A 22,962-nucleotide genomic window follows, 5' to 3' on the forward strand; every position below is an offset into this window, starting at 1 on the left:
GGAAAAAAAGCCTTTACAGGCCATCTTCAAAAACACACCTCCACGGCGTGGCCGGAGAGATCAAAACTGAAAGGACGACGGAGACACGTCCCCCCAACGCCAGCGAAGGAAGCAAGAGCCGCAGCCCCGCCCTGCGCGGGCGGACTCCCCGCTGAGCCCCAGGGCACGGGGAAGGGCGGCCCGGGGAGCAGGTGTGGGGGCCGGGCCCTGGCTGCTCCTCCTGGCGCGGGAAGGGTGGGCGCCGCCGGCCCCTGCAGTAACGGGGTGACCGGCCTTACACTCGTGCTTCGGGACTTCCCGCGCTGACCTAACATACCGCGTTTGCAAACTTGGGACAGACGCAGCACCATGGAGCCTGAGGCTTCCTTCATAACCTATTTCCCGAACGCCAAGTTCTGTAGCGGGACGGAGGCTCCTTGTCTTCTCCTCGTGGCTGCGGGAGGAGAGGGGTTGAGGAGGACAGCAGGGAGCAGAGCGCCGCGGCCTGATTTCCCACGGGATCCGTGGAGTGGACGCGGTCCCGTCTTAAAGGGGACACACGTATTTCTGCTTTCCCACTTGGCGTCAGGAGGGGTCTCTGGGGTGACCACTCCCAGGGGGGTGGGGACACCTGCGGAGGAGGAAAACCCAGAGGTCCCGACTGATGGGGTGCAGACCTGGGGCGGCCAGAGCCTGTGCGTGGAGGCCGGAGTGAGGGGGGTCCCGGAGTGAGGGGTGGCTGAGCCACTGGCCCCTGCTGCCCGCCAGCAGCTCCCTCCCCAGCTGCCCTCCCACCTCCCTGCCCTGGGCACCAGGTGTCTGAATTCCTCAGCCCCACACGGAGCAGGGAGTGGCGGGGCCTGGGGCCTGACCCCAGCCCTCCCAGGTGGGTGTTACAGGGTTACAAACCCATTTTGCAGTGGGTCAGACTGAGGGGAAGAGGCGGGCGATGGGGAAGGAGCCAGGTTCCCTGGTGGCTCAGGGCCCTGGGGTCGCTGCTCCCCACTGCAGTTCGGGCTGGGGGCTCACAGGGCATGACGGGCACACATTGGGTTGGCACTGTAGCCTGTGGGCCCCATGGATGACGGCCCGGGGAAGGGAAATGCCCCCCCAGCACGGGCACAGGTGACATTGGAGCAGAGGCTGAGACGGGTGTCAGACGGCCCTGCTAATTCTGTCTGGGGGTGCTGTTCTCCACCGGAGTCCTGCCCCTGCCCTCTGCCTGGCTCTCCCTGGTGTGTCCAGAGAGGGCTGGGCTGTCCCTACCCGATTTGCCGGGCTCCTACCCCCTGCCTCTGCCCGCCCTGGCACTGCCCTCCTTTCCCCCCGGGCCCGAGTGTGTCCAAACCCACGTCCTCCCCTCACTCTGCACTGGCCCAGCAGCAGGGCGGAGAGCTCTGGGCATTTCAGTGGCTCTGCGTTTCCTCCTTCCCCATCCACTCTGCCCTTTCTGAGGCCCGGGCCACTCCTGCCAGGGGATGGCCACGGCCCCCAGCCACCTTTTTCTGGACCACGGCCGGGTGTCCCCTGGGGTCTGCTGGTCCTGACTCCTCCTCCAGGACTCACTGGGGGCTCTTTGGGGCTTTGTCTTGTTGGGTCTGGGCAGCTCTCCCAGCCCCCGAGATCTGATGTGCTTCTGCTTCTATAGCCCAGGGTGTCGGGCCCCTCCTCCCTCCTCCCCCTGCCTAGCCGGTCCTTTACGGGCTCCCCACACCTGGAGGGGGCTGTCGGCCTGTCCCCAGGGCACCGGACCGCAGCTGTCTCCACGGTCCCTCCTGCTAGAGAGGGACATGTCAGCCTGGGGGATTGTAACTCCTCACAAAGATGACCACGGGCAGAGGAGTGAAAACCTTTAATCGGAAAAGTCACGGACACGGACGCAGTGAGCAAAAACACAGGAAGAAGTAAAAATAAAACTAACATATAAAGAGGGTCTTCAATAAAATGTAGGACCAATCACTCCCTCGGGAAAAAGAGCTTTGGGTTGTTGTTTTGTTTTCTTTTGTTTTTTTAAAAGAAAACAGAAAACACATCACCTTGTGTCCCGGCCCGCCCCGGGGCCCAGGCCTCCAAGTGGACGGGGAGGGCGGTTTACGGGTTAGCACCTTTGTTTTCGGGGTCTCGGGGGCACAGGGTTGAGGAGCCACCGTTTTCTGCTGTTTGCTGGAGATGCTGGTCCCAGTTCATCCGCTCGCCCGAGCTCCACCGCCCAAGGCGGCGGAACCGGGGCCTGAGCCCTGAGCAGGGAGGGGCCGACTCAGCAGGGGTGAGGCGGGAGAAACCTCCACCCGGGCTTTCCAAAAACGAAGGGTCCACGGTCTCCTGCGACTTCACTAGCAGACTCCCAGCGCGTCGCGGAATGTGACTAGAGAATGGGGGCTTCGTGAGAAAGATGAGGCTGGGAGGCAGGGCTCAAAGGCGACCCCCCAGGAAAAGCAGAGAGCTGTGGGGGTTCAGAGCCTGCGGGAGGTCGGGGGATGTGACCGCGGAGGGGAGGGCACGGGCTGGCGCGTCCCGGGGCCAGAGGGGTGGGTCAAACACACGGCCTTTCCGAGCCCGTCCTTTCCGGAATCGTCGCTGTCGGGCTGGTGAGGACCGCGGGGGCCTCACCGCCGTTCCCGTGGGGGGTGCCCGGCGCTAGCCCTGCGCCACCTTTCTGGACACCGTCTGGTAGAAGACGCCGCGCAGCAGGGCCTGGTAGCTGGGCACACGGAACAGGTGGCGCTCGCCGAAGGCCACGTCGTACTCGGCCGTCTTGCCCGTGACCAGGACGCGGACGTGCGGCTCGTTCACCTGGCGGCCCACCACCACCACGAAGATCTCAATGTCCGCCCGCTGGGCCTCCTGCACCGCCTTCTCGATGGCGGCCGCCGTGGCCCCCTGCGAGTTGCCGTCGGAGAAGAGCAGCAGCTTCTTCTTGGCGTCGCGGGACGAGGCCTCGCGGTAGAAGCGCGTCACGAAGCCCAGGGCGTCGTTGACGTCGGTGGCGTCGTTGAAGAAGCTCATGGCGTCCACGGTGCCAGCCAGCACGGTGTAGTTCTGCAGGAACTGCAGGGCCCCGCGGCCGGGCCGCTGCTGCCCGGGGCCGCTGTACTGCACCACGGCCACGCGCACGTCGTGGGACGGGTCGGTCCGGCCCGCCGTCAGGAAGCGCTCGGCCAGCCGCTTGGCGAAGCGCTTGGTGGTGTCGAAGTTGTGGCTGCCCACGCTGGCCGAGCCGTCCAGCAGGATGGTGATGTCGGCCGGGGAGGAGAACGTGACTGCGGGATGGGCGCGGGTTAGGGCGCGGCCCCCCGCCCTGCTCCGGGAGCCCCCCTGCCCGCCCCGCACACCCCAGCTACTCACTCGGGCAGGTGTAGTCTGGACACTTCTTGTCTGTAAAAAAAGAAAACCCACCATGAAGCCGGCGACCTCACGGACAGCTGTCCTCTCCGCAGCTCGCCGGCGGGATGGCAGAGCCCCCGCGGGGCAGGCGCATGGGTGACCCTCCCGGATGCCTGGCCGGCACCTCCTCGGCCCGGGGGCCCCACCAGGAGGGGGACACCCCCCCCATGCAAGGGTCGGCCTGAGGTATGAGTGTGTGGTCCTCCCACAGACCCCGTGTGGGTCCCTCCTGATGGGGAAACAGAAGCTCAGCGAGGACAAGGGTGGCCGGCGGGTCAGAGCCTGGGCCGCAATGTCCGTGGGCAACGCTGACCCGGGGCCGACCACGCAGGCCAGTCGAACCCCAGCAGCTCTCTCTGGCTGTCGGGCAGCTGCCCGCACCATGGGCCCCACTCTGTAGCCAGAAAGAGCCTGGAAGGACATGTTCTGAGCTGGGGGCCGGGGAGTGGTCTCAGCTCCAAGGGCACCCAGTGCACAAGCGTGCGGCCGGCCGGACCACAGGGAGTGTGAGCGCTCCTGGGACAAAGCAGCAGAGGCACAAGGGGACCCCCTGCCGACACTGGGCCACGGCCTCCTCCAGCAAGAGCTTGGGGCCGCTGGTGGGGAGGTCCCGTGCTGCTGGCGGGGGCTGACCGGCTCCTGCGGCGGGAGGTCACGGTGGCCCCAACCACCTCCCAGCACAGCCGTGGGGGAGGGTCCCCGCGCTGAGCCCACCTATACAGATCTGGGTGGTGACGTTCTTTAGGAAGCTGTCGTCCAGCAGCTCTGCGTAGTTCTCCTTGACCAGCGAGATGCCCGGCCGGCCCTGGGGTGCCAGGCCTTGGCAGGAGATGACGTTGAGCTGGTCGGAGCCCGCGACATAGCCGAACATGTCCTTGATGCCCACGGAGACCACCTGCAAGGGAGGGACGGTGTGGGCACGGCCCGGGTGGGGACGGCGGCCTTCCGGGGGCGCGGGGGGCGTGGGGGCGCGGGGGCGCGGGAGGCGCGGGGGCAGGGGTACGCGAGGGCACGGAGGCAGCCAGCCCCACCTGGATGTCGGGGCCACAGAGCACGCTGAGCGGGGTGGTGTCCCTCTGGGTGTCCGAGCGGCCGTCCGTTATGACAAGCGCAATCCGGTTGTTGGGCGTGGGCGGCAGCAGCCGGTTGCGGGTGTACTGCAAGGCCTCCCCCGTGAACGTGCCCCCAGCCATCCAGCGCAGCTTCTTGACGGCTCTGCGGGGCAGGCACCCAGAGTCAGCGTGGGCGGGCTCGGGGTGGGCACCCTCGGGGACCACAGGCACGCGGGCGGCCGGGCGCACCGCACTCACTCCTTGAACTCCTGGACGTTCCTGATGCCGGGGTCCCTCAGGTCCACGTGCTCCTGCATCTGGTTGTGGCTGTACTGCACCACGCCCGCGTGCGACTGGCCGGGCTCAAACTGCGCGCATCCCACGCCCCGGTCAGGACTGGACGCGGGGCTCCCCGCAGCCCCTCCCACCAGCATCAGCCCCGGCTCTCAGGCTCCAGTGGGTGGACAAATGCAGCCCCCGGGGCCCAGCCCCCTCCCGCCCGGGGTCCGCATCGGCTGCTCCCGGGGGAGCAGCAGGCGGTTCTGCCTCACCTTGACCAGCTCGTCCCTGCTCAGCCGGTCCAGGACCTTGACGATGAAGTCCTTGGCGATCTCGAAGTTCTGGAGGCCGATGCTCTCCGAGCTGTCCAGCACGAAGAGGATGTCGATGGGGCCACACTTGCACTCTGCGGGCAAGGACAGTGTCAGCCCTGGGGGCCTCCCGTGGCCCCGCGCAGCACGGCCACCCCCACTGGAGCCGGGACCCTAGGGCTTCTGGCTCCCCCACGCCGGTGGCTGGCCCTGCAGGTTCCTGGGGTGAGGAGGGGGCCGGACTGCGCCCCAAGGCCATGGTGCCCTGGTGGGGCGTGAGGGCCAGCTGCTGCCCTCCCAGGTAAACCAGGAGGAGGGGCCTAACCCACCCCCCACAGGGAACCCCGGAGAACCGCGCTCATGACTCACCACAGCAAGCTGGGGAAAGAGGAGAAAGAAAGCGTTATGTCCCATGGAGACCCTGCCCGCCTGCACATCCTCAGCAGGGCAAGCTGCCCTGCCCGGTGCCCCCACCACCCCCAGGGACTTCCTTGTGAGGGGGACACACTCCTGCCCCCCCACTTGCCCTCCACCCGTGGTTTAAAGGATCCCCCCGGCCCGTGAGTGCCAGAGGGAGGTGCCGGGGCTGGCAGGACCCAATTCTTTCCAACTAAGACACTTCTCCAAAGATGAGGGCTACTCACAGCACATTTTCATGATGATGTCCAAGATCTCGCACTCCTGCGGGGGAGAGATACGCACCAGGGGCTGAACGGGGCTGAACGGGCTGCTGGGTCGCCTTGTCCTGGTACCATGGTGGGGTTCCCGTGCCGGGTGTCGGACACCCAGCGCAGGGGCACCTGATGTGGTCACTGCTACGTGGACACCCCACGTCCCTCCACGAGGATCATGGTGTCCCTCCGAGGATCATGGTGTCCCACCCCATGGGATCCGTGGCCAGAGCGGCCAGCCCCCCAAGGACGTTTATGGACACCCACTTACATCTGGCCCGGGCGGTCCCGTGTGTCCTGGGGGCCCCTGTCAGAGGAAGGAGTGGAGGGAGGTGGTAAGGGCGCGTGGCTCCCTGAACCGCAGGTCTGAGGAGGACCCTGAGCGCCGACCCCTCGCCGCCCAGCCCTCGGGCTGACCCCACCTCCCCGGAGGAGCCCCCGAGCCTCTGCACACTAAGGGCTGCGGGACAGCCCAACTGCCTGGTGTTCTGTGATCGCCGGGGGCGCGGGTGGGCCGGGTGTGGCCCTGTGTGGGGGTCCCCGGTGCTCGCCGTGGGATGAGAGCTCCCTACAGTCTGCTGTGCCCCGCCCCTTAGGCACCCGCCCCGGGCTCTGCTGTGCTCTCTTCATGTCTTAGCGGTGACCAGCTGCTCCGCACGGCCCTCGACTCGGCCTGTTCCCTCCCCTCCTGTCAGAGGGCCGGCCTTTCCCAGAGACCCACTTCCCAGGTTCCTGCTCCGACTCCCCGCAGCCTCAGAATCGCAGGGTGCCCTGCCCTGGCTGGCCACGCCCACTCACCTGGGGGCCTTCGGGGCCCCGGTACCCCTTTGCTCCTTTGACACCTGGGGGTGAGATGTCGTTGTTCTGGAAGGGAACGGCACCCTGTCACCACCGACAGCCACCACCGGCCGGACCACCTGCCGCCGGTCCGTCCACGGCCCCTGCATTGGGTGCCTTTCCGCCAACCCCCCGCAGAGCCTTAGCGGCCCAGACGGCACGCGGCCACCTCCCTGCACACCCCGCAGTGGTAGCAGCCCCTCCGGGTGATTTCCTGGCACCCCTGGCAGGCTCTGCACTCACGTCCTCTCCAGGGTCTCCGGCTTCTCCCTCATCCCCCTTGAGGCCCGGGTAGCCTTTAGTGCCCTGCAGGGGACAGGGGGGCCCACGGTAAGCGGGGTGGAGTCCCGGGGAGAGGGCATGTGTGTGTGGCTGGGACCCTGGCCCAGGGTTGGAGTGGGTTCCCCTTGGGGAAGCGGGCCCCTGAGGTGGGTGGTGACCAGAGACACATCCCCTCTCAGGCGCACCCCGCGGGCCGGGTGGCTGTCCCCCAGGACCGGCACCCAGCGGACCCTCTATGCCACCAGAGTTCTGTTTCCCATCAGCTCTAGGAACCGTAAGTCACAGCACTGCGCTTCCTTTTTGAGAAGCGGAAGTTCGAAAAGGAAAAGATAAAGGAGACACCGTGTCCCACCTGCAGAGACACCGAGGCCCGGTGCAGGCCCAAGGGCGCCCCGAGGTTCGGGGGTCCGTCTGCGGGAGCCCAGAGGGGAAGCCAGGCAGGGGCACCCGCAGACTGAGACACGTGTGGGAGGGGCCTTGGCGCCCAGCCTGGGCGGAGGATGCATGCGTGTCACACACGTGTGCGCGTGAACCCACCAGCAGCGCGACGGCAGGCGTGTACTCACGTTTATCCCAGGGGGACCTCTGCTGCCTGGATAGCCCTGCGGGGAAAGACAAACCAGTCACACCAGGCTCCGGCCTGGCTGGGGGAGGGGCGCCCCATGGATCACCCCCACCACCCCTTCCTCGCCCCACCGGTGGTCCTGGGCCCACCCCGGCTGGCCCAAAGGGGGCGATGGGGCGGGAAGCAGGGGGACTCACAGGGAAGCCGGGGAATCCCTCGGTGCCGTTTCCGGGAGGGCCGTCTTCCCCCTGCGGAGAGGAGACCACGTCTGCCCCTGGGAATCGCCCAGGCTCCGGGGGGTGCCCGAGGGGCTTCACCAGCCCGGGAGACATCCCCTGCGCGGGACTGGCCTGTGTGTCCCCGGAGCGGAGCAGGAGAGCCCATGCCCATGGTGACCCAGGGACCACAGCGGCAGAGAGGGGACAGCGGCCCGTGGAGAGCCTCCCCAGACCCTGCTGCTGGGGCTCTCGGACCCCACACGGAAACTCGTCCCGGCAGAGGCCCCGCCCAGGCCCCGAGCCCTTGGCACCGCCACTCACCCTCTCACCCATCAGCCCAGGGTCTCCAGGCGGTCCTGCGGGCCCTGGAGCTCCTCTGGAACCCTAAGGAGGGCAGGAGGAGGTTTGGGAAAAGTGAGTGAGCAACACAGATGCACACGCGGAGGCCCCACAGGTCTCTGAGGCAGGGGACGGGGGACGCAGATAAAGGAGCACGTTTCCACCCATCGGCCCAGCCGTGATGAGTCCCGGGGCACTCCACAGGGTACCCGGCTCCGCGGGGGGCCGGACCTCCCGCCTAGTGACCCACCGGGGTTGCCCCCAGGATGCGACAGTCCCCTCCCCTCTGGACTGGGAGCTCCAGACAGGCCAGAGCTCCGAGAAGGAGAGGGACTCGGGCGGCGGGGTTGGGGGGGGGGGGAAGCAAGCGTCCATCAAGGTTTGCAAAATCATAAAAGGTTTTAGAAAATGTTCATAATGAAAAAATTAAAAAAAAAACTTTGTGAAGCCAAATTTATAAGGTGTAATGTGCAAATAAGAAAAGTAAGTTGGAAAGAAATAAGCTAGATTGTTATTATCTATGTCCGGGGGGCGTATTTTAGATTTCAATTCTGTTTTGGTTTTTTTTCTGCATTTTCCAAGTTTCCTGAACGACACAGATACCACGAAATGCACTAAAGCATCTGTGTGCGCCGAGGCCGGGTGGGGGGGGCACTCACCTCGGGCCCCGGGGGCCCCTCGTCACCTCGGTAACCTTTAGGTCCAGCGGGGCCAGCCTCACCCTGCAGAGGGGAACACGCCTGTTGTACCCCTCTTGGCCCCACACCGGCCGCCGCCCCGCGGGCGGCTCGGCCTGGTCTACACAGTCCCTGGAGGCCAGCTGCCTGCCTTTCTGGGTCCAGAGTCTCGGTGTCCCGAGCGTTTAGGGACATCCCCGGCCAGGCTCGAAGAAGGGGTGAGTGGACACCACGCGTGGAGCCTCCTGGCCACTCTGAACCCCGCCCGCCCGCACCCTGGACTGAGGCCTGTCCGCCCGCCCCGTCCTCAGGCAGGCGCCTCCCGGTGAGGCCCTTCTTGGCTCGGTTCTCCCACAGCCCCTGGTTATCTGGCTTGTCCCATTTACCAGCGGGCACCCTGAGGTGCCACCGTCTGGCTCTCCCGCTGCGACCGCGGGGGGTCCAGCTCCGCTCAGGGCTCTGGCGCCGGGCCTCAGGCCCTGGCATCACACACAACCTGGGACTGGGCTCGCCAGCCACGGGGACCAGCAGCCCCCGACTCAGTTCCTGGGGAGTGGCTCCGGGACCTGACAATGGGGGTGGCCCTGGGGACACGACAGGGGGCCGGGGGGATGATGGGAAACAGAGGCCCTGTGTGCCCTCAGCCGGGCCAGTGGGAGGTGTGTCCCAGGCCCCAGGAGACAGGGACAGAGGGCCGCTGCGCTCGGGACAGTTTCCGCGGCATCGCGGTGGAGGGAGGAAGGCGCCTCTGGGAACAACACAGCCCGAGGCCCCACGGCTCCTGGTGGGCGGTGCCGGGCCCCACGGCAGGGGCGAGACGAGGGAGGCGGCGAGGCCGGGACGCTGACCTCCTCCAGTTTCTGCCGCTTCTTGGGATTTGGGAAAACCCATTTCCCAGAAACTTCCTCCCCGAGCCCCTGGTGCGGAAGCCAACTGCCCTGAGGGTCTGCAGGGGTGAGGCTACGACGGGTTCGGAGGAACAGAGAGCCCCGGAGGCGGAAACGGTGCTGAGGCTGGGAAGTTGAGTGACCAGCGTGGACAAACCTGACCCCAGAGCTGCCCCAGCTCCCATCCCCCGCGGAGGGCTCGGGCGAACAAGCGGCCCCGGGCCACAGGTCAGAGGCAGACCGTCCCCAGCTGGACCGCGGGCTGGAGGGACACAGGGCCTCCTCCCAGCAAGGCCAGGGGGCCCTCGTCCCCCGCAGCCTTCGGGAGTGTCCGGTTTTTACACCGACAGTGGCCCTGGAAACTGGAAACTCAAGAGTAAAGCCCAGTGACGGCTCTGCCCTGCAGTGTTTTACGCCATCAGTGTCTTGAACAACTTCCTGAATTGTGCCGCGGGGGAAGGACCAGGTCACCGGGCGGCGGGATGGTCGCCAGCTCGTCCTGGCGGCGGGATCACCGCTGGGGAGCAGGCGTGTGGGGAAGGCAGGGGAGCCTGAGGATGTGGCGGGCGGCGGGAGCAGCCCCTCCTGGGACAGCTGTTGTCATGGGAGGGGGCCGGGGGGCGGACAGCAGGCACAGGGATTCCGGAGAGACCCAGATAAGAGAAGCTAAAACCGGACGTTCGTGTCCTCTAGCACCAGGAAAAGTCGCGCCTGCCATTAGCGATGTCGTGAACACAGGCTCACCAGTCACAGGAAAGTTCAAGCCAGGTCGAGCCCACCTCACTTCTAGCCTGGTAGAGCCTCCATGTGAGACAGAGAGGAAGCGAAGAGAATACAGCAGAAGAGGGGGATGCACTTGGAATCTTGTAAATGAGCAGGACATCCTGAGCCACAAGCCCCCGGGACCGTCACAGGCAGACGGCAAACTTGGAAGAATGTCTGCGGCGTGGGTGAGGGTCCCCCGCACATCCGCGCGGAAAGACAGACTCGATGGAAAATGGACAACTGACGGGACGGCCAGAAGGAGGGACACGGCCCGGAGACCCGAGAGACCGCGCTCAGCCTCCCCACAGATACTGTGCAAACCACGAGAGCTCTCGGCTTTCTCCTGAGGAGCAAAGACGCGCGGATGAGGTTTGTGGACTCTTCTGCCGGCCGCGGTGCGGCTGCGGCGGCTGCTTCACGCTCTTGGGGGAAAGGCGAGGTGCGGCTAGATGAAGTCGGGTTCTCCGGGAAATAACACACACACACACCCTCTCACACACGTGTATCATCTGGCCAAGAAATTGTGCTGTTAAGAATTTATGTTTTGGATGTAGCCTTGGAAGTATTTCAAGATGGTTGGACGGATGGACGGACGGACGGACGGACGGATGGAGGGAGGAGGGAGGGACGGAAGGTTGGACGGGGGGACGCGTGGATGGGCGGATGGGTGGGTGGAGGGAGGAGGGAAGCCACAGAACTTCGACACCTATTTCATTTGAGAGATGTCATCTGCCTTTGCCGCCCGGAAAGGGGGAGGCAGACACCCGAGGCCTTGGGCTCTGGGCCGGGGCTGCAGGGTCCATGCTCACACATGGCCACAGCCTGAGAACCGCTGACTCCCAGGGAGCCCAACTTGTAATTATGTGGGAGGAAAGTCTCCCACCGAGCTGGTCTCAAAGTGGGTCTGGAAGTGGGTCCACGCCTCCCACAACCCACACTGGAATGGACCCAGGTGCATTTTTAATATTCCATCCTGACCCTTGGCAGCCCTATTATGGCTTCTTCTTTCTTGTGTTTTAAATTCCTTTTTTGTTAAAATCCCAATTCCAAATTTCTCTCCACAAGAAAAGCCACCAAAAAGACTCGAAGCCACAAGCCAAGTCCCAGCAGAGCCCGAGGCCTGGGCCCTCTGAGGGCGGCCCCCTCCCATCCGCCATCCCGTTGGGAGCTCTCCGTCCAGCAGGGGGGCCATTCCCTTCTCCTGCCCACTAGGAGGTCCCCATCCCAACTCAGAGGCCATTCCTTTCTGTCCGCCCAGAGACCCCCTCCCTGCAGGCCAGGTGGCCACCTCATCCCCAGCGGGAGGAGTCTGGGGATGCCTGGTGAGTGACCCCCATCAGAGCAGCAGGCAGACTGAGAGGGTCTGGGTCAAACAAGGGGGTTGCCCAACGGATGCAGGGAGGACACGTCCCACCCGGCCCCTTACTGAGCTCTCTTGGGGGGTGGTTACCCCAGGGCCCCGGCCTGGGCGGCAGGAGAGCCTCGAGCCCCTCCTGTTGGGGGTTTCAGGGCTCAGGCACCCGGCACTTCATGGCCTCCAGGCCTCCACTCCCCTCTCCTCCCCCAGCATGGCCTCTGGAAGGTGTCCCATGCAAGACTGATGCTCAGACACCCCCAATCTGGCTCCAGCCCGGGTCTCACACCTGGATTCCACATGTGGCCGGCGCCTCCTGGGGGCTCAGCCTCGGTCTCCAGTGTGGGCTGAGCCTGCCCTGGCAGACCGTGGGCTGTCCCCAGGGGTCCCGGCATCCCCTGCCGCCTCCCTCCAGAGCCGGCCGGACTAGGACAGAGGGCAGAGCTCCGAGGGCGGCCAGGGGTCCGCTCACTCAGCTCTGGTCCTGGCAGATGACAGCCTCGGGCTGTCCCACTCGGAACACAGAGCCTGTAGGCCGTGGAACTTGGCCACCCAGGCTGCCCCTCCCCGCAGGCGGCTGCTGACCCTGGGCAGCCGCTGCAGGAAGCCCCCCAGTCAGAAGTGGAGAGAGCCCTCCCTTAAATGCAGGAGCTGCTGTCCGCCTTCCTGCTGGCCTGACGCCCGCCCGCGCCCGGACCGCTCCCTACCGGGTCTCCCGGGATGCCGACGGGGCCTTCTCGTCCCTGGTCTCCTTGGGGTCCAGCTTCACCCTGGGGAGGGATGAGTTGGTGAGTGTGGAAGCCAGGAGAGGCCGAGCTGCCTGGGCGGCAGTGGCAAGGCCAGCCTGCCCGCTTGCCCCCCGCTCTCTGAGAAGTGTGCCGGGAAGCCTGGCCTCGTCCCTCCTCCCAGGACGTTAGCGGGCCGAGGGGGGAAGGGCGAGGTGTGTGCGAGGCCACCTGGAGACTCGCTAGGAGGCTGTGGGGTGGGGGCCAGAGCTCCCGCCGAGGCCTGGAGGGGCCCCTGACATTGGCTCCTTCTCCAGCCAGCTCCTGGACTGGCCCAGGGACCAGAGCTGCTGGGGGGCTCCCTGGGGTGCAGCCTGGCCTGTGGTCCCATTTCCCAATCTCGATCTCAGCAGGGTAGCTGGGGAGGGGCCGTGCTCCCTCTGACGTCCTGCCCCAAGCCCCGTGCTGGGGGCCGTGGGGCTCTGAGGATAACGAGGAGCTGGGACGGCGCAGAGAGCACGTCTCTCTTCCAGGGACCTTGGCCTCGGGCTGAACCCACTCCCCATCAGGACAGGGGGACAGGCGTCCTCGGGAGGAGCAGCTTTGCCTGGGTGGTCACAGCAGGAGGGACCCCGGGGCCTGCCCCTGGCAGCGGCGGCAGCAAGGCCTGGTCCACACCCCGCGTGTGGAAGACATCGTACCTTCCCCGGGCTCCGGAATGTTGGGGTGGCACCTATCGCCCCTCCTCTAACCAGGCCCGGTGTGGGCTGCCCCGGGGCACCACAAGACCTTCCCAGTGAACCGCGGGGCCAGAGAAAGCTCCCCGGAAGGAGGCAGGGGGTGCGGGAGCTGCAAGGCAAGGCGCCCGGGCCACGGGGGCCACGAGGTCCACGAGGTCCAAGGTTCCTGTGTCCTTCTCTTCCGGGCGCAGGAGGAGTCATCCCAGAGCCCGAGCAGCCTTTACGCGGCTGCTGGGACAGCGGCAAGTGTTTGGGAAAATCGTGTGTGTGACGGGGGAGGGGAGGTCCGTAAATCGGGCCGCGGGCCTGGCGGAGCAGCGACCTCAGGGACAGGCGAGCGGTGTCGTGAACAGCCTGACGGGTGCTGCGCTCGGGGGCAAACGTGCTGTGTGCAGGCGTGTGTGTGTGTGTGCGTGCACGTGAGAGAGCGTGTGCGCACAGTTGTGCGTGTGCGACTGTGTGTGTGATTGTGTGAGTGTGGTTCCCCCGTGCTGGTCCTGGCGAGGGCACCTCCTCTGCACTTTGCTCTCCTCATCTGGACCCACACCCTCCTCCTGGCCTCCCGCAGGCCCCTGGAGACATCTAGGGCCAGGGGTCGGGGTTGGGGGTCCGGGCTGGGGGTCGGGGCTGGGGGTCCAGCCTGGGGGTTTGAGCTGGGGGTCCGGGCTGGGGGTCGGGGCTGGGGGTCCGGGCTGGGGGTCAGGGCTAGGGGTCCAGCCTAGGGGTCTGAGCTGGGGGTCCGGGCTGGGGGTCGGGGCTCGGGGTCGGGGCTAGGGGTCTGGGCTGGGGGTCCGGGCTAGGGGTCCAAGCTGGGGGTCTGAGCTGGGGGTCGGGGCTGAGTATCAGGGCTGGGTGTCAGGGCTGGGGGTCTAGGCTGGGGGTTGGGTCTGGGGGTCGGGGCTGGGGGTCCGGGCGGGGGTCAGGTTTGGGATTTGGGTCTGGGGGTCCGGGCTGGGGATCCGGGCACGGGTCAGATTTGGGATTTGGGTCTGGGGGTCCGGGCTGGGGGTCGGGGCTGGGGGCTGAGCACAGGAGCTGCCGCCCTTCGTGAACCAGAGTGATCCCCTTTGGGAAAACAGCAGGTGAGGACGTGGGTCGCCTGAAACCTGGAGGACAAAGGGACCTGGTGGCATGTGTCCTGTGAGGCGATGGCCTGACCCCGCCAGACCTCAGACTCTGTCCCCCTCCTCAGCCTGATGAACGGTGACTCACCGGGTCTCCCCGTGGGCCCCGCGCACCGGAGGTCCCCCGTGGTCCTCTTTCCCCAGGGCCTCCCTGTGTGGAGAGAAGCAGAGGGAGGCGATGCCTCAGCTCAGACAGGCGTCGGGGGTAGGGGGTTCGAGGCCCAGGTGTGGGCTGACCCCCTAGCAGGACACCCCACCCTTTCAGAGACTGAGGCCCCCGTGAGCTCAGATAGGAGCTTGGGGCCTCTGAGCCACACTGGCCACTTCATGGCGAGACCCAGGGCCCAGATGCCACCCCGCCCCACTCACCCTCTCGCCGGGGGCACCATCCGGTCCCGGGTTTCCCTGGGATTAAGGGGAGCAAACAAGGTCAGTCAGTCGGGGCTGGAAACTGCTTTTCGGGGGAGCTGGGAGCAGGAGACGGAACGTGGGTGCTCACCTCGTCACCGGCCTCTCCCTTCTCTCCTGGGGGACCAGGCAAACCCGGCTCGCCCTGGGGGGGAGCAAGTGTGGAACCGTCGGCCTCTGACCTCGCACTGGGGCCCGGGGCTGCGGCTGCCCCTGCTCCTGGCGGCCCCCCTGCCCCACCCGCCTGCCTCTCCCTGAGTGCTCACCTCGTCTCCGGGGGGGCCCGTGTTCCCTGGCCTCCCGGGCTCCCCATCGGCTCCAGGGGCACCCTGGAAAGACCCGAAAGGTCAGCTGGCGGAGACCCTGCCCCCGGCCTCCTCACCCAGACTTCAGGCCGCCCTCCCTCTCTGCGGCGCCTGTCGGGGGGTCAAGCCTGATGCAGAGCCGCGAGCGCCTCGGAAAGTCGGGCTGGGGCCCCACAGCCGTTGGCAAGATGCTGAGAACCGGCCCAGGTCCGGACGCCTTCGGAGCCGGGCCCCTTCGGAGCCGGGCCCCTTGCCCGCCATCCCTCCCAGCGCTCGGTCGCTGGAGACGCCCGAAGAGACCAGCGACAGACGCGGCGCTCCAGGTCGGGCTCGGAACCTCGCGTCCTCACTCTCCACCTTTCCGCCCGCTCGTGGCCACCAGCGTCCTGTATAGCCCCACACCGGGACTGCACCGTGAGCGGACGGGCTCCAGGCCGTGCGGACGGGGGCCCCGGGCCCGTCTGAGCTCCACGACACGGGGCGGCCCTCTCCGCCCCGCCCCCGCCTGCCCCGGGGAGGGCTTCTGAGGAGGCGCCCGACCGCGCCACTCACCTTCTCTCCTTTCCGTCCGAAGGCACCCGGGTCACCCTTGGGCCCGGGGGGTCCTTGAGCGCCCTGGTGAGAAATTGCAGGGGGTCAGTCCTCGGTCTTCGACAAGCAGCCCTCGGGCGGGACATGGATACGTCGGACACTGGGAAGGTGGGGCTGCACGCGGTGCAGCCCCCCGGGACTTCTTAGAGCGTCCAGAGAAGGGGGGAGACCCTGTTCGCTCCTGAGCACTGGGTCTCGAAACGTCAGCGACAGAATGCGACTTACGTCAAATCCGGGCGAGCCCTTGCAGCCCGGCAGGCCGGGGTACCCCGTCTCCCCCTGGAAGAGGAAAGCAGGTCAGCCGTCGGGACTCTCACTCTGGCGCACCCACCCCCTCCCAGGAAAGCCCCGCCAGATGCTGGTCTGAACTTGACCAGGAGGCTCGGGGTCCAATGGGGCCTGGGGCTTGGCAAGAAGTGTCCCCTGCCCCCCGGCCGTGGGCTCACCCTCATGCCGTCCACACCATCGATACCCCGCCCCCCGGCCGTGGGCTCACCTTCATGCCGTCCACACCATCGATGCCCCGCTTGCCCTTCTCGCCCTGCAAGGTGCAAAGACCGAGGTTCACAAAGGTCACACGGCACCCCCTAGGGCAGAAGCCACGTCCCTGCCCCGACACTCACCTTGTAGCCCTTGGCGCCCCTGGATCCCTGCAGAGATGAGAAGAGAGAGTAAGGGGGGGTGGCCCCCCAACGTGAGGCAGGTTCCCTGGAAACTGGCCAGGGGCATCTTCCCAGGGAGGCAGAGGAGGAGGGCGGGCAGGACAGAGCCCCCCACCAGCTCACGGAGGTTTGGACACGCCGGAGATGGGCAGCGTTAGTCTCGCGTGGAGGGGGGGCTCTGTGCCCTGAGGGACACGACCTGAAGGCCTGCTTTACTCACCTTCTCCCCTCGGCTCCCTTTTTCTCCCTACAGAGCAGACAGAGGAGAGAGGGGGTGTCACTGGTGTCCTGGGGCCCAGTGCCCTGGGACGGGCCCAGATGTGTCTGGGCCCCAGGAAGGGCCGACCACTCTGAAAGGAGGCGGAGACACACCTTCATGCCCTGGTAGCCGATGGGTCCGAGGTCCCCGGGCCTTCCCTGAACGCAGAGGAGGGCACCTGTTAGACACCTGTTGGGGTACAGGAAGCCCCCGCCCGGTCTCCCGTGCCCCCCACTCTGCTCAGGCCTGGCCAGCCAGAGAGCGGGCGGGCTGACCACTGGCCCGAGTCCCAGAGAGCAGCCCTGATGTGGAGGCTCCACCTCCCACTCCTGGGGGTCTCCTCGGGGTCGCTCCAGGGAGGGGGAGGGGAAGGTCCAAGACACCCCCCGGAGGAGGAGCTGGGGAGGGGGAGGTCATGGGCCCCCAGGAGGAGGGGGGTGGTCTGCGGGGAGACAGCCTCGGGCCGACCCCCACCTGCCCCACCGAGAGCCGGGCCGGAGTGCAGGTCTGGGCGGATTGTGCCGGGAGGGATGGCTGTGCGTGCGTCCTCTGCCCTCACTGCCCTCGGGGCCGCATGCTCCGAGGGTCAGGCCGCACGACCCTGGTGCCCAGGAACCAGCCGTCCTACAGAAGCTTCCAACGAACCCAGCCCCCTCCCGCCTCAGGCTTCTCGCACCCCAGCCCAAGGTCAGGTGTTTGACACTCACGGGGTCTCCGGCTTCTCCTTTCTCTCCGGGAAGACCTGGCTTCCCACGTTCTCCCTGGAACACAGAGCAGGTCAAGGTTGGGGGACAAATTCTGTTTATCTCCGATCACCTGGCGGAAAGGCCCCCGACCTGCTCCCGAGAGGAGGGTTCACGCACTATTCCGTGGACCTGCAGGGTCCTTGGGGCACTCGGGCTCCTTCCCCGTCACCGTGGCCGACCCCGGGGTCTGCGAGGTCAGGAGCACCGGCCCCCCCGGCAGCCCACCAGGCCCCGTGCTGCCCGCGCCGGCCGGCCTGGCCCCTAGACCTTCCTCCCCGGCACCTGCTTCTGCTTCACGTGGAGCTCCCAGGCCGGGCTCGGCTCCTGGGGCAGTGCTCACGCGGCTTCGTGGCCGTGGACTCTAATATTTTTAGGACTAGCCAGAAACCTGCACCTTGCCAAGCTGTATGTGTTGGCCACTAAGGTGGACTCTCTGGGTGAGCCACACCTGGTCTTGGGCGCCCCCCCCCCGGACTACAGCCCGGCCCAAGGAAAGTGCATCGGGGAACAATGGAGCCTCCGGTCAGACCCCACCCCCCACACCAGCCCTCGGCCACAGCATCAGCCCCAGTGACCCCCGTGCAGGGACTCTCTCCCCATGGGTGGGGGCACCTGCTCAGCGAGGGGCACCTTCCCTCTCCCTACACCTGGTGTGGGCGGACGCTCTGTGGGGCGTTAGGACCGCTGCCTGGGGTCCCACTGCATCCCTAACACCAGGGGCTTCATGCCACGGGGACATTTGTCCAGCACTGTACTGAGCTCTCCTCTCCCTCCAGCGACGGGCGCAGCCACTCACCTCGTACCCAGGGTCCCCCCGTGGTCCAGGAGGTCCTCTGGCGGGCTGGAAGACAGAGAGAAAGGTCAGCCTGCACTTGCATCCGGGGTGAGCCCAGAGGGGTCAGGGTCCCCCACTCACCTGGCATTCGAAGGAGCAGCACTGCAGGAGGAAGGACAGAGGACACATTAGGAAATGGGGCTCGCAGAGGGCCCTGGACACCCGCCTGCTCCCCAATGGGGGGGAAGGGGCTGGTGAGGCCCTGGGTGGGGAGGGGAGGAGGGAAGGGGAGGACAGAGACGGGGAAGGGAAGCGGGGGTTGTGGGGAAGGGATAGATGGGGACGGGGAAAGGGGGAGGGGAAAGGGGGGTTCCTACCACTTGTTCCACATTGTTTTTCTGAAAAGTGAGAAGGAAAAGTGGAGTTAATTTGCGTTCAGAGCCACGGGATCTCCCCGCCCCCGAGGAGGCGCGAGGGCAGAGGCTGCTCACGATCATGTCCGTGATGGTGTCGATGGTCTGGGCGATGATCTCCTCCGCGTCCCTGTTCTGCCCCCAGTCGGCCGCTGTGAAGTTCCGGCGGTACGTGTGGTCCGTGGCGATGATGCTCAGGCGTGGCTCCTGGCGTGGACGAGGGGTGAGGCCGACGACAGCGGGGACCCTGGCCCCCCGTCTCTGCGGCACATTGCCTGCCCCGCAGGGCCCCCCCAGGCCATGCCCGGTGCCCGGCCCAGAGAGGGCGCAGGGATGGGGGCGCCTACCAGGTGGTCGGGCGTGATGGCCACGGAGAAGACTTTGACGCCCAGGTGCTTGGCCTCGTTCACAGCGTCCTCCAGGCCCCCACACGGCTCCTTGTAGCCCTCCAGGGGGTGCCCGTCGGTGACCACGACCAGGTACTTGTTCTCCTTCAGGTGGGAGCCCCTGTGAGGGGGTGGGCAGCAGTGAGGCCCCCGCAGGCCTGGCCCCCTCCAGCCCCTGCTGACCCTGACGGCTCAGGGCACCTCGGGAACAGAGCTGGGACCCCCAGGACTGGAGGAGAGGAGCTGGAGGCCAACAGCCCTGGAGGGAGACCCAGACCCAAACGCAGCGCTCAGGGGGCGGCTGGCTGTTATGCTGGGCAGTCTGTCCCCGCTTGTCGAGCTGCCCGTAAAGGGGGACTGAAATAAAGGTCTGTGGGATGACAATTCTCTAGAACACTCTCTTGGAAGATGCACATATCCCCAGGGGAGGGGCACAGGTCCTTGCCTCCCCTCAGGCTCCCTGACCAGGGGACCCGCGACCACAGGTCGTGGGAGGGGACGGCTGAAGAGGGGGCTGTGGCGCCGGGAACTGTGGCACCGGAACTGTGGCAGCGGGGGCCGTGGCAGCGGGGGCTGCGGCGGGGGCCGAGCTACCGCCGGAGCAGCTGGGGCACTTCGGGTCCTGTGGGCCCCTGGACTTTCAGTGGCTGAGGAGACAGGGGACAGCTCAAGGGGGGCAGAGGGGTGGAGACGGACCCTTGGCAGCCACCAGCACGGCGCCCTGGGCACAAGGACGGTTCCCAAGGCGACCGCCAGCGGCGTCAGGACGGCAGGGCAGCCTCTGAGGGACGTGCTGGGGACGCGTGGGGGACGCGCCGGGGACACGGGGAGCTGCGTGCGGACGCAGGACACCCACCCCACGAGCAGCTCCTCCAGCCCCTTCTTGATGGCGCAGTCCGTGTAGGTGCCCTTGCCGAAGTACTTGACCGCGTCCACTCTGGCCTTGAGGGCGTCGCGGTCGCTGGGCATGGGCCGGAGCGGGCTGATGATCTCCACCTCGTCGCTGTAGTGCAGGGCACCCGCGTTCCACACCAGGTTGCGGTCGCACCGGTAGTACCTGAGACCACAGGCCGAGTGAGAGCGCAGCCCCCGCGGGCCGGCACCCGCTCACCGCCGGCGCCTCCAGGCCCCTCCCCCGCGGCCCGTGTGTGTCCGTCCGCGGGCACCAGGGCCACCATTTCGCAGGGGGGACACAATGCCCGGTCCCGTCATATCCCGGCAGGGAGGGGCCAGAAGCACAGGCTGGACTTTCTGGGTCCCTGCCCTGAGGACCCCACGTGACCCGTCGGGGGGGGGTGGGGGGGCGGGAGGGCCACCATAGCCCCTGACCTCCCGGTGGGGAGCCGTGGGCCCCTCCAGGGATGGGACCACAGGCGAGGGGCGGGTGCCAGGGCAGGGTGAGGTCGGCTTAGGTCAGCTCTAAGTGGGACACTCTGAGTGGCCGTCCTTCCCTGTCCCTGTGCACCCTGGCCAGAGGCTTCTGACGTTTACCCTGTTGGGGACACGTGCCCGCCACCTGCTCAGCCGCAGGCATGACCGAGGCCCCCACCGTGCGGCTAACGGCGTCGGCAGCAGGAAGGGCTGACCCCATTTCACAGGTGGGGAAACTGAGTCCTCAGAAATTAAGTCACGAGCTCAAAGGCACCTTTGGGGGGAGGGCGGTGGGCCTCAGGAGCCCCGGCATTTTGGCTGAGTTCAAGGTTTCGGGTCCCATGTCCCACACGGGGCAGCCCCCATCCTCTGTCCTCGCAACCCCCTCAAGGTAGATGGGCGGCTGGGAGCCCTGGTCCTCGAGTCAGAGGGTGGACAGGGACCAGGTGGGACAGGGCCAGGCCCTGCACAGGGCAGTGGGGGAGGAGCCTAGTTCTGACCTTGACCCTCCCCCCATGGCCTTGACCCCACCCGTGGGCCTGTCTAATTGCAGCCACACCCAAGGCTCTAGGACCCACCCCCTGAGTGAGGGAGAGGGAGTGAGTGAAGCCGGCAGGCCCTCTGGGCCCCTCGGACCAGGGCTTGAGAACACCAGGGTGTTGGTCAGGACACAGGCTCTGACTGTCTGGTGGGCAGAGGTCAGTGTCCAGGAGGTGGCGACGGGCCCTTCCTCAGGCACCGGAGGAGCCACAGAGCCTCCCACCAGCTCCTGAAACCCACTCGGCTGGGGAGCAGGGAGGCACGTCAGGGTCCCGGGACCCCTGATGGCAGTACTGTCCCCAGGCCCCCGGCTGACCAGGCGGACTGGTGCCGCCCCGCCGTCCACTCCTTCTCAGACTCGGCCCTTTTCTGGCCCCTCGGAGCCACTGTGGACGCAGAAAGGTGACAGAGCAGCCTGGTTCACCCCGGCTGTCCCCCTGGGAAGGGGGCTGTGCTCCGCCTGCCGACCACCACCCTTCCCAGGAGGCTCCTGGACGTCCGGGCCCCCCGTACCTGTCTCTCAGGTTGTCGATGAAGCGCTTGGTAAAGGACTTGACCTTGTCCACCAGGGCTCCGTAGGGCTTCAGCCTCAAGGCCACGCTCTCGGAGGTGTCCAGCACAAAGAAGAGGTCCACGGGGCAGTCTGGCCAAGCAAGGGGTGGGGGGCCTGAGGCTCACGTCCCGCACCCTCCTGGGCACAGGGAGGCCACCTCCCCCAGGTGCTGGCCCGGTGAGGGGGCTGGGTGACCGTGAGAGCCCCCACGCAGGTTCTGGGAAGCCTGCCCGGCTGGGGGCACAGCCATCACCTCCCGGAGGTCGGGAGCCCCGCTGTGGCCGACAGGACCAGGCTGTGCACTCTGCACTGTCCCTCTCGGCATGGAAAGAGCCCAGGGCACGACCGCCGCCTGGACAAGGTGTGAGAGCGCCGGCCGGGGAGGAGTCGGAGGGAAGGAGCCCCGGGAGAGCAAGTAGGCCAGGCCCGGAGGGTGTCGCCCCCCATCCCCCACCACGGGCCAGCCTGACACCCTGCGGGGGAGGGAGCCTGAGGGGCCGGGCCCTGCTGCAGGCCACGCTGGGGAATTTCACGACCCCGGGGCGGCCGGGGCTCTCCCGTCAGGGGGAAGGGTGGGGTCGGCCCGCGCAGAAGCGGAGCCAGAGGTGCTGGGAGTCACTCACCCTGGAAGGCCACGGCCCTGGCGTTGCCTGGGGCGTCCTGGGCGGCCGCCCAGCAGGCCTGCAGCAGCAGGGGGAGCAGAGCGCGGGCTGGCTTCATGTTACCGCCCCAGGGTCACCATCGAGCGAGGGCAGGGGTCCGGGTGGGCCGCTGGCGACCGGAGGGTTAGAGAGGAGGACTCGTCTGTGCTCTGCAGCCGGCAGAGTCCCAGCCCGGGAGGGCGGGCCGGAGGGCGGCGCGGAGGAGGGGCTGGGGCGGGGGCGGCGCGGTGGGCGGGGGTCTCCCGGGGAGTGAGTCACCGGCAGCCTCGCTCACTCTGGGGCGGCTGTGACCCGGCGCCGGCAGTGCCCGGGCTTCGTCCTGCTCTGGGGGACGCCGGTGGGCTCCCCACGCAGCCAGTGTAGGGTGCCCGACGGAGACCCTGCGGGCAGGACGGTCCCCTCGGACCCGACGGCTCCTGCTGGGAGCCCACAGTTGCTGCCCCTATAAACACGGCCCCTCGGGTCGGTGGACACACGCTGGGAAAAGACATTCCGGTTTTTACTCGGGGAAAGCGAGTCAACGAGGACACGCACCGTGGGCTCGGGCCCCCAACTCTTGTATCGTGGAAATGTTTAGCACGTTGTGTGTCCCTGTCCTGTGTTCTTACAATCAAGTCAGCGAGAGGGAAGAGTCAAGTATTGAAATCATCAGGAAAACACATTTGCAGAACTACGCGTTTCAGGACAAGACCTATGGAAGCAAACGGACCCGTTTAGGCCCGTGTGGTTCGAGTCAGCTGTGTGTGTGTGAATACAAACACGCACACGCGCACGGGGAGAGGCCCCGGGGTGAGGACGGTGCGAAGGCCCCACCCGGTGGGGTGGGCTCCAGATGCGGCCAGACACCACCCCCCCCACACCCCCCTCCCCCCCAGAAAGTTCCAGAAGAACCCCAGAGCTGGAGCTGCGGACACGTGTCTGACACCAGCACGAACGTTTTATAGCTTAAAGACATACCCAAGTTGAATGACCAAAATAAAGAAAACTTTTGAGAAATCCTTCGGAAATCACACTTCTCAGCGGTGGTTCCAGGATTTCTGCCCGTGTTTCCCCCATACCTTCTCTCCGGGATTTCTGTGCACTAACCGGGTGAGAAGCTCCA

The 22,962-nt window shown here is 66.7% G+C and overlaps 1 protein-coding gene across 1 annotated transcript; it reads right to left on the reverse strand.

Annotated features, from left to right (window-relative positions):
- Positions 1–1,815: 1,815 nt before the first annotated feature.
- COL6A1 (collagen type VI alpha 1 chain) lies at positions 1,816–22,020 on the reverse strand. Its single transcript, XM_080817073.1, has 35 exons — positions 21,822–22,020; positions 21,159–21,288; positions 19,591–19,791; positions 18,696–18,855; positions 18,427–18,555; positions 18,313–18,333; positions 18,077–18,097; positions 17,957–18,001; positions 17,122–17,175; positions 16,528–16,572; positions 16,376–16,402; positions 16,117–16,143; positions 15,990–16,034; positions 15,719–15,772; positions 15,455–15,517; positions 14,864–14,926; positions 14,689–14,742; positions 14,559–14,594; positions 14,278–14,340; positions 12,308–12,370; positions 8,577–8,639; positions 7,900–7,962; positions 7,558–7,608; positions 7,362–7,397; positions 6,757–6,819; positions 6,475–6,540; positions 5,948–5,983; positions 5,650–5,686; positions 5,375–5,383; positions 4,967–5,100; positions 4,674–4,783; positions 4,395–4,578; positions 4,078–4,258; positions 3,325–3,354; positions 1,816–3,239 (listed from the first exon to the last, which is right to left on the reverse strand). The coding sequence occupies exons 1-35, from the start codon at positions 21,916–21,918 to the stop codon at positions 2,617–2,619; spliced, it is 3,084 nt and encodes a 1,027-aa protein (XP_080673199.1). The 5' UTR covers positions 21,919–22,020; the 3' UTR covers positions 1,816–2,616.
- Positions 22,021–22,962: the final 942 nt, after the last annotated feature.

Source organism: Martes martes, assembly GCF_963455335.1.
Source record: "Martes martes genome assembly, chromosome: 1".
NCBI classification, from domain to species: Eukaryota; Metazoa; Chordata; class Mammalia; order Carnivora; family Mustelidae; genus Martes; species Martes martes.